Source organism: Leuciscus leuciscus (assembly GCF_965113295.1).
Source record: "Leuciscus leuciscus genome assembly, chromosome: 12".
Taxonomy (NCBI): domain Eukaryota; kingdom Metazoa; phylum Chordata; class Actinopteri; order Cypriniformes; family Leuciscidae; genus Leuciscus; species Leuciscus leuciscus.
Genome location: NC_138736.1, coordinates 11,247,928 through 11,258,849, shown reverse-complemented (window position 1 = coordinate 11,258,849; position 10,922 = coordinate 11,247,928). Strand labels below are relative to the sequence as shown.

Below are 10,922 nucleotides of genomic sequence, written 5' to 3'. Positions count from 1 at the left end.
AGAGTTGCAAAAAAATATTCTGAAATGATAAAACTACGAACTTGCCGCAAGACTATATTTTAATAACTTTATTAGACATTGAAAGGAGATTAAACACTTTTATTTTCCATTTTGCCAGCTTTTTTGTAATTGCAATGCATTCATGAGCAACACTTTCTTCAGCAAGTTTCCACCACATAAAAAAATGAGATCCTTTATGATCTCTGCATTGCTAGAGTTGTTATTTCATTGTGGTTGAAATCTATAAAGTGAAATTAAAACGGTGTAAAAAATGAATTGCTCCCCCAACGCATAACATTCATTTGATTGTTCTGAATTTTTGCTGTATCAAAACTTAACCGCTTCCAGTCTGCATGAGACCGAAAAAGTTTGCATTGCTAAAAAATTGCAATTAAATATATGACAATCATATAAAAGTGTCTTTGTATTTTAAATTAAATTCATTAACAACTAATAAAATATGATACTGACAGTCTGTCTACCCTGCAAATGACAAGCTGGACTTGCTATTGGAGACGTAAGACAATATGCAGATTTCTATAAATCTGTCTAGAAATAGATACACTGGTAATTTGCACACACACACACACACACACACACACACACACAAAAAATCCTTGAGAACACAGATGTTGTTTATTCTCATATGTATTTCTCAGATGGAAAGTCATGTTTCTCTCCCAGAATGCTCAGTGAAACTGAAACCTTAAAAGAGCTTTTTTGCTTGTCAAAAATTTATTTTGCTTTGAGCAAGGGATGAAAACTCATTTTATTATCTGAGTTGACTTGCAGTACATGAAAATTACATATTTTAATGAATAAGTTTCTGAAAACAAAAACAATTTTATTGTCTTTTATTAAGTCAAATATTGTTGTATTTGCTCTTTTTTTTTAACAGACATTTTGTTGGAAAATTATCCTTTTCACAGTCCGAAAGAATTCCAGGACTTTACAAGATGATGCTGACAATCTAGATGATTTTGGGTAAACACACAGACAGATAGACGCAAGCTAGCACCCCAAATCCCCTCACCCCAATCCTCCGTCCCACCCTTTAGACCCCCATAACCATTCCACGCTCACTCTTTGGCAGCTCACGCAACTCGTTTCTTAGAAAAAGTGTCCGTGGGATCAGATAGCCCGAGTCCAAAATATCGTACCCCCGTTTTCATGAGCCCAGAACTTGTTGGCTGGCCTCAGATTTATTGTACCTTGTCGTTCTGGAGGAAGATCGTATGCATGTGGTCAGTAGCGAGGAGCCTGCGACCCAACCTCCCTCTCATGTTACGCCCTATATATAACATCCATTCCTCCAGCACCTCCGTTCAACCCCCCCTCCCACGTTCCCTCGCTCCAACACCACTTCTCCAGAAGCGCTGTATCCACTCGGGCCCAGACGGCTCTGTCTTTCCCTCTCCCTCTCTTCTCTCTCTCTCTCTCCCATCTGTCACCCGAGCTTCCTCTTGCAGGCTGTGTGTGTTTACCCTCTTTTTCGGCCTGGCAACGGGGCTGCATGCTCAGGATTACCGGAGGCCTTGCCTTTCATCGCCGCCCGCTCCCTCTTCCTTTCGCCGTTGACTCCTGGACTACGGTGGAAACGGGTGCGAGGCTGTGTTTTTGGGGCTTTTCGGCTTCCCTGCTTTCTCGAAGAGTCTGGAGTTAAGTGGAACCGTCGACACTAAGAGAACATGGATCACTCTCTGTTCGGATGCCTCCGGAGCCCGCACGCCCCATCCCAAGTCCTGCACCCGGCGTTCACCCAGTCCTCCCTGGCCCTGCACGGTCGTTCCGACCACGTCTCCTACCCCGACCTCCCAGGACCCTCGCCGCCCTGCAGCTACGCTGGGGAGGAGGGCAGCTTCGGAGGACCTCATCACAGGGTTCACCCCACTCCGCAGCATCCACACCTCTCGCAGCATCAGTCCTCCTGGCACGTCCCGCAGATGCCGGCGATCGACGGCGAGCGCCTCAATCTCTGTCTGCCGCACCACGACTCTTCGGCTCCAGAACTGTGTGAAGCGGGTTCACAGGGCCTGTGCGCGGGTAACCCAACGCTCACTGGTAGTGACCCTTCTGGGGTGTCATGTGTGCCTGGAGAATACGGGAGACAGAACATGTCACCCGCTGAGCCGGAGAGACGCAGTAGCAAAGGAAAGAGTGACAGCTCAGGTATGTTTATTTTTTTATTTTTTTCATGTTCTTATGCATACAGTATAATAATCATTGAATTTTATTTCTAATAAATATTTTTTTGGAATAGTTAAATTGGAAATTATCAATCAAATTGCATTATTACAAGTGCGTGTCATGACTGGAGACTGAGTTTTATTACTCATCAGATTTATTCAGAATAGTTTTAGTAAAGGACTTACTGACTTTGGTCAGTAATAAAGGATTTCATCATATTTTATATTTTGTGTATTATCTATTTTCTGTAATCTGGCCTTGGAATAGAGAATTGGGTGTTTGGAATTAGAATTTGAATTGAGCGCCACATTTTTTCAAGACACTATGAATTTGAAATGAAATTTGATTTAGTTAATATATATAATTTTATATAAATATTAAGGGAAATGCATAAATGCACCAAATTATAAGTTTAATATAACTTCAGAAAATGTTTATTTTGCAATATTTTGTGGTGATTTAAGTATTAAAAATGTAGATTTAAAAAATGAGTACCTTCTGTCATAAAATAGGAAAAAAATTAAAGACATTTATTTTAGATTTATTATTATTAGTTTTAAATTGATAGAAATTGGTCCATATCAAGACAGTTTAAACAAAAGGGTGCTATATGTAGTAAATGGATTTTATTTTATTTCTGCAGTATTTAACATGCGATAATTCAATACAACTGCCCTATGTTAGAAAAGACATAAGCAGACAATCAAACTGAAGAAAATATCAAACAAGCACCAGAGAAAAGAAAAGGCTATGTGATAATCAAACTCATAGTAGTTTTAGATAATCAAACTCACTGCAGTTTAAGAGAAAATCTAACGTTTTACACGTTTGACATTCAGATCATATTCACACACATAAATCGTTCTAATCCATCCATGAACCATATAGAGGAGCGTGCAAGCTTTACAAATATATCAAACTGAGCAGTTGTATAAATATGCTCAAAAGCAGCTTGATATGTTTAGAGATATGTCTAGTATTTTAGAGAAAATGCTTCTTAAAATAAGAATGAATCTGAGGTCATAAAACAAAAGGAACGGAATCCGGAACGGGCTGGACACGGCACAGTAGTGTTTTAATGGCAGGGCCTGGTGCTGTGAGGCTGCCCTGTTTCTTTCTCTCATCAGTCTCAGAGGTGTAAGTCACTCTGGCATTTACCCTCAGGTCTTTAATAGACCACAGGTGAAAGCCGCTTTAAATGCTCACACTGCCCGCAGCTGCGCTTTTGATACCCCCCAAATGCATACGCGCCATTTACGGCTGGGGAAAACCGTTAGAGCTGCAGCTGGACAGTTTTTATATAAAATGTGACCCTTAAATTTCAAGAACAATAGAAAATGTCACACCTGGTGATCTAAGTGGTTTGACATTGACGGATAGACTTTAAAAACAGAGGTGCAGAAAAAAAAAAAAGTGAATGTCTTCAGAAAAATATCACTGTTGTGTGTAAAATTATAAAGACGAAAGTTTCTGAGATTGAACTCTAGGTTTTTGTCACCTTTACAGTTAGTTGAACTGAATTACTCCATCTTATACTGTACATCCAAGAATTATTTTTTTCATGTCAGTAGGTTTTCATCCAGGTGCCTGTAATTTATGGCTTGATGGCATACTGATGGATAGGCCCAATGGTGGTAGAAATTTCCAGAAGGCTCCTGTTGGCACTTGCTGTGCCTTTATACCAAATCTAATTTCCTCCAGTCTGTTGGCAGTTATCAAAGGCAGTGTGGTTTCCATTTAAAGCCGTGTCATATGTCGAGATGTTGCAGCGATAGCCTGAACAGATTATAGATTATTCGGAAAAGTGATGTTGCGTATGAAATACGATTTTCAAAGCTCATAATCTTGTGTACTATAAAAACCTTGGATTTCTAGAGCAGTTGTATTTCTCTGCCGCTTTCAAAGGATCCAAGAATTCGACATCATACTCGTCTTTGAAAGGCAAGCTTATAAATATTCATTGCAAACATATTTTCCTTTAAAGATTTTCTTCTTTTTTTTAAACAAATTGATTTGTATTGGGCTCTCCCAGTCTATTAACTCAGATGATTAGTGATTTGCTTTACTCTGTTAGTCACATTATATATATAAAATATATTTAAAAAAAAGAGAGCGAGATAGAGATTTGAAAATAAGTAGAGCAAAGAAAAGGCTATGTGATAATAAAACTAATACAACTTAGAAACTTAATTTTTTCATAGAAAATGTACATACTGTACAATTATAAGGAATTGTATAATAATGAGAATCATCTTAGATGCTTTTCACATACTCCACTGTGGTAACATGTGATTGTTACCTTTTAAAAGCCTTTTCTACCTTATCAACCCCCTAAAAAAAAGATTTTTTTTTTGAGTAAGCTACTGTATTTAGGTTGAGTCAATATTTTGGATTTGAGTCAAATTAAATAATTTAGAGGTTACCACATAATATACTTTTTCAAAGTTTATTTTCTAACAGCAATTGCTTCAGCTTATTTTTATTCTAACATAGCAAATGTATTTCTTGCTAAAATGAAAACCCAACTAGTTCTTTGCTCTGGAATCGATATACTTTGCTCACTGATAAACGATTCAGTTCCATTGTTACTTTTAAAGAAATGGTTAGGCAGCACCAAACTAAATGTTCTATTTTGCACTTTTTCTTTTTAAAATGAATTATTTAAAATGAAACTAATAAATGAAGGGATCCAACTCTGTGATTCTAAACCCTCTTATATTCCTGTGCACCTGAATAATAAAAACTTTATATATAACTATAATATATTAACTAGTTACACAGTTACGGTTGAATTTGATCATTTTTGGACCAATCAGAAATGTTCCTTGAGAGAGTTTCATACATTTCTGTTAAAAGAGAAGCGTGTGGAAAATGAAGAGTAAATTGATCTGATTGTTGGAGAGTGTGAACGAAGCGCTGTTGATTCAGGCCAGATTTGAGAGCATGTGCTTCGTTCTCTTGCCATTCTCCGCCTGCTAAAAACACCAGAGCCATATCGCCATAATAAAAGGTGATTGGCAGGCCAAATTGTTCCGCTTTCATTTTTATTTTTGTTCGTTTATTTTATTTCAGAGCCCTGCAGTTTATCACACCATCTTATTATTTCACCCTTTTTGCTTTCTCTCATGTTTTTTTTTTTCTTTTTCTTTTTCTGTGCGTTTACAGCGGCTGGAAAGTGATCTGTTTTTCATTTCAGATTCCCAGGATGGGAGCTATAAGTCAGACGTGAGCAGTAAACCTAGGAAGGAGCGCACAGCGTTCACCAAGGAACAGATTCGAGAGCTGGAATCAGAATTCGCTCACCACAACTATCTGACACGGCTTAGACGTTACGAAATTGCTGTCAACCTTGACCTCACAGAGAGACAAGTACGTTCAACACTGAGCCTGTTTTCACATGTTACCAGGAGACATAACAATGGCACTTCCATTGGCTTTGAAAATATTTCTTAGATTGATTGATGGGTAAAATGGAAAAACTTTGCATAAAGGCTGACTCCATTTAAAGTGATCAAGTCGTATAAAGGGATAAACGCAATTATAAATGTTAGCAATTCTCAACAAATTAAATTGTATTTACTGATATAAATCTCAAAGTATTTCAGTATGAGCTCTCTAAAAAAAAATTATGTTAGAAATACAGTGCACTGTGCCAAAGGGGTCCAGTTCCCTATGATATAGCTTACTCATTTGGCTTTTTTTTTCTTCTTTTTTTTATCTGAGTCCGACAAACTGTCAAATGTAGCCATGATGTCAAACCTCAAGTTTTTTTTATGCAAGCACGTATTTAAACAAATTTTTTTTTAAAGAATATATTTTTTCTAATGGCTTTTATTAGAAAAGAAAGAAGGGAAGCAACAGGGAGAGAGAGAAGGGACAACAGGAGTGGGACATGATTCAGGCTGGACTTGTACCAGGGGACCATGAGCACTTTTTTATTGAAAAATTATTATTATTATTATTATTATATACCAAGAAATATTCACTGGAGTAAAAACTAGCTCCAGTCTTCCATATTAATCTTGAAATATATTTAAAATTAGACAGTGGTGAAGTTCACTGTACAAATGCTTTCTTCAAAATGTCCCACACATCCCACACACCCACTCCAGAGTTTAGGATCATTCCAGCTGATTCTTGGCCCTAAAAAGAAGCACTATAAGCAACTCACCTAGGATTTGCCTTTTTGTGTTTCATTCCCATTTCTCCTTCCTACTCCTCCACAACTGCTTCCTATCCAGTGACTCTCAGCACAGATCCAAAGAAATCTGTAGACGTGGGTTGATCTCAGATCTTAAACAACAAAGTCTTGAAAAAATCAGACCTTTCTGTGCACCTTCGATGTATTGGATTTATATTAACAATTTATGTGACATACACACACACACTCACACAAAAAACAACTTAATGCATAATATTGTGAAGTAATATAAATGAAATGTGAAATAAGGGAGTGCAGTTCCATAAAACCAGTAGTTGCAAAAGAGTTCTCAGTTCTCACACTTCAACTTAAATTTTTTGTCGTGTAAGGAAATCTGCCGACTCATTTAAGAGCTCACTCTAAAATACCTGCGATGCTCTTCCTAAAATAACCTTCTCAGCCTTAAATAGTCCCCTGTCAAGCCTGAGGTGGGGGGTGAGGCGCTGCAACTCGGTCCAGATCTGATCGACCCGTTTTAGGCAGCAGCTTGATCATCACAGTGGAGACGCAAATACAGAGAAAAGTGTCAAGTCAGGACCTGGAACATGGGTCAACGGGCGACCATGAGTTTTGCATCAGCAAATAACTGACCAGGTGGAAATAGCCTAGAGAACCAATCCTAGTCCCCATGAGAGCCAATCATATCGCTGCTCCTCCAAACTTCCCAGAAGTCGGCTCCAAAAGAAAAACACAAGAGCAGATCCGCTGTGACTTTGAGAAAGTTTAAAGATTAAAAGCAGATATGAAGGACCCTTCGAATCTATCCGCAAAGCGCATGAAATTAGGTGTTTTGCTTGGTTTATGTATGTGGTCTATACGTGTGGGATCTGAGTGCTGTGTTGGCAGAAAGCTTGAAATCTGTCGCTCATCCAATCTGATACACGGGCATAGTATGAAGGGGGTTCTGATACAGAGAGCATGATGGTGGTTTTAGAGTGGGGGTCTACATGCCAAAACAACTCTTTCTGGAAAGTGCCATAACACACACCCTAACACACGTTCCCACAAAGTGGCGTTGAGTTTCCCTGATGCAGATCTTGGGCGCCTGCGTTGCTAAGACACAAATAACGCCTTATAAACATTGTGTGCAATTGACTACTGTATAATAGCTTTGCCAAAAATGTTTGCTAATGAGCAAACAACACTTATTTATTCATTTGTTTACCTTAAAGCGTTAGTTCACCCGAAAATGAAAATTCTGTCATCATTTACTCACCCTCATGTCGTTCCAAACCCGTAAGACTTTCGTTCATCTTCTTAACACAAATGAACATCTTTTGATGAAAACTGAGAGCTTTCTGTCCCTCCATTGACATCAATGCACATGACACTTTTTTACGCTTCAAGAAGTTAATAAACAGATCGTAAAACTAATCCATGTGAATCGAGCGGTTTAGTCCAAATTTTCTAAAGAGACTTGATCGCTTTATATGATGAACGGATTTAATTTAGGCTTTTATTCACATATAAACATTGATCAGCAAACATAAACAGAAGCTCAACCGTACTTGCTTGACGCTTAAGAAAGAACCTCATTGGTTCTTGAGGAAGTAACCTGGTGTAACACACAAGAATGAACATGCTTGAGCTTCCGTTTACCACAACTAGATGAATATTTTTATGTGAATAAAAGCCTAAATTCAATCTGTTCATCATATAAAGTGATCGTGTCTTTTCATAAAATTTGGACTAAACCGCTCGATTCTTATGGATTAGTTTTACGACCTCTTTATGACCTTTTTGTCAAAGTGGTAGTTGCATAGCTGTCAATGGAGGGACATAAATCTCTCAGATTTCATCAAAAATATCTTCATTTGTGTTTCGAAGATGAACAAAAGACTTGCAGGTTTGGGACAACATGAGGGTGAGTAATTAATGAGAATATTCATTTGTGGGTGAACTAACCCTTTATGATATTGTTTGGATCTATTCTTAATTATTCTTACGAGTATACTTACTATAATACAGTGTTGGTAAAAAAATTCAGAGTATAAAAATGAGCTCCTTTGCTGTTACTTCTTTCAGTTGAGTGTGAATTTCATTTTGAATCGGCCACAGGACATTTTATAGGAACTTTACTGAAGTGCAATTCAAAGATATTCACACAAAAGTTTTTACAATAAAACATTGTAACATTGTCATAAAACATGACATCATTCATTTTTGCATACTCTAAAATATGCTAAACAAATTCTTTACCTGGATGAATTTCTGTAATTTTCCTTTTAAAATCATTTAAAATGATCAAAATAGGTGTTTAATATTAAATCCAAATAAATGTAAAATTATATTAATATTATATGATTATTGTTATTATATTTAATTATGTAATACATTGAATTAGAGCATTTGTGGATATGAAGTTCTCCCTCCACAGTCCATAAATAAATAATTTATTAAATATATTGAAATATTGATAAATTCAATACAAATTTATGTAGGTAGCATTTCAAATATTGATTCTTGACTTATTTTATTTCAGAAATGTTGATTGCCAAACACATAAATATAAATCAAATCTAACTTCAAGTATTAACAAAAACTATACTAGTAATGATAACATGTTTATGGGCAATTCATATGGAGAAATGAAATGTACTATTAAAAATGACACTAACAGTAGTTGTATGTATTTCTTTGACTAACTACTTGAACTAAAATTCTGCATTCTGTTTGTTTTCTATATACTTAACATGACTACTTATTTCTCTTTCCTGCAGGTAAAGGTGTGGTTCCAGAACCGAAGGATGAAATGGAAGCGAGTGAAGGGAGGTCAGCAAGGGGCCGCTGCGCGCGAGAAAGAACTGGTGAATGTAAAGAAAGGAACTCTCTTGCCCTCCGAGTTTTCCCCAATGGTCGGACTACACCATCCCATCGGTTCTCCAAGCAATGAGGACGACAGTCACGACAGTGACCAGAGCTCCGAGCACGCACATTTATGATGCCCGGACTCCACCCAGTCACAACCTGGCAATTTCCTCAGGAATCAACTATGTTGGTACTCCGAAGGCTGTTAACAACTAGTACTGGGCCATGCTTTGTTATTTCACTCTGAGTGGTTAGGGTTTGTTCTTGGTCTGTGAAACAGATGCTCACTGGGTTGCAAACCAGAGCTCAGCCCCCAATGGCACCAAACTTTGAAGATTAGTCTAAATAAACGTCAAAGGGGTTTAAAGGTGGCCACCCTTTTCAAGAGACTATGCATTCATCCACCTTTGACTCTTAAGATTGACATTGTAAATAAATGTATAAGTTTGAATGTTGTAAACATTCCACACAAGTGCCTTGGGGAGGATTTTTGCACTGTTTTAAGTTTTTGCCTAACTGATTGCTACTGTATTTTCGCAGATTTTGATAAAAAATATCATTGATTACAAAATAGATCTACATAATCTGTGACAGCACAGAATAAGTATTATTTTAGTCCATTTGTAAAGGGAAAAAAAAGATGCCATTAATGACCATTTGTTGATTAATTGATTAATTAGAATGAAAAAGTCATTTTTAAACTGACAAATGTCCATGTTTTTTTTTTTTTTCACAATTATGGGTGCGTTTGGATAAGAAAATGGACTGAAAGTGACATATGCAGCATAGTGATAAACATTTCATTTAGAAGGATAATTAAAGGATAATTTTTACTTGCCTTTCCTAAGGCGTGTGTACTTGAGGACTGCAAATAATTTTCCATGATCACTGAAGGAGTCATTACAAAAAAAAAATACACTACAGTTCAAAAGTTTGGGGTTGTTTTTTGAAAGAAGTCTCTTATGCTCACCAAGACTGCATTCATTTGATCCAAAATACTGTAAAACAATTCAAAATAACTGTTTTCTATATTTTAAAATGTAATTTATTCCTGTGATGGCAAAGCTGAATTTTCAGCATCAATGTCAAGATGCATGTGCTGCTTAATATTTTTGTGGAAACATGATCTTTTTTTTCTTTCTTTTTTTATCTTTTTTTAGGATGCTTTACGGTAAATAGAAAGTTAAAAAGAACAGCATTTATTTTAAAAATAGAAATCATTTGTAACATTATAAAAGTCTTAACTGTCATTTATGTGATCAATTTAATAAATAATTGTATTTCTTTTAAAAAAATCTTACTGCCCCCAAACTTTTGAATGGTAGGCTAGTGTTCATATGAAGGCAACATTACAAATGGAAAATGTTATTTTGTTGTTCAGGTTTATGATATAGTTCATATCTTTTATTTACCTTGTAAATAAAAAAATGTTAGGTATTTTGATTTCAACTTTTTTTCATGAAAAAAATTAATAAATTTCATAAACCTAAAAATAAACTCATTTGAAAGGCATTTTATGAAGGAAATCTTCCCAAACGTTGAAGAGGATTATGTGATGTAAATGTTATGGAAAGCTTTGTTGAAGAACTAATATTATGGTTTGGCGTTTCTGTGAAGACCACGTGAGTGAGCATTCTAATTTCTGGACTGGCACTTTATCGGGTCGGCCAACTTCTTGAACGTCGTTGCTCATATATGAGAGCAGCTGGTGATTCGATAGCTGTAG

General features: G+C 36.6%; 1 protein-coding gene across 1 annotated transcript; it reads left to right on the top strand.

The window, feature by feature from the left end:
* Positions 1-771: 771 nt before the first annotated feature.
* meox2b (mesenchyme homeobox 2b) lies at positions 772-10,633 on the top strand. The gene is made up of 3 exons (XM_082186087.1): positions 772-2,169; positions 5,384-5,556; positions 9,109-10,633. The coding sequence occupies exons 1-3, from the start codon at positions 1,689-1,691 to the stop codon at positions 9,328-9,330; spliced, it is 876 nt and encodes a 291-aa protein (XP_082042213.1). The 5' UTR covers positions 772-1,688; the 3' UTR covers positions 9,331-10,633.
* The last annotated feature ends 289 nt before the right edge of the window (positions 10,634-10,922 follow it).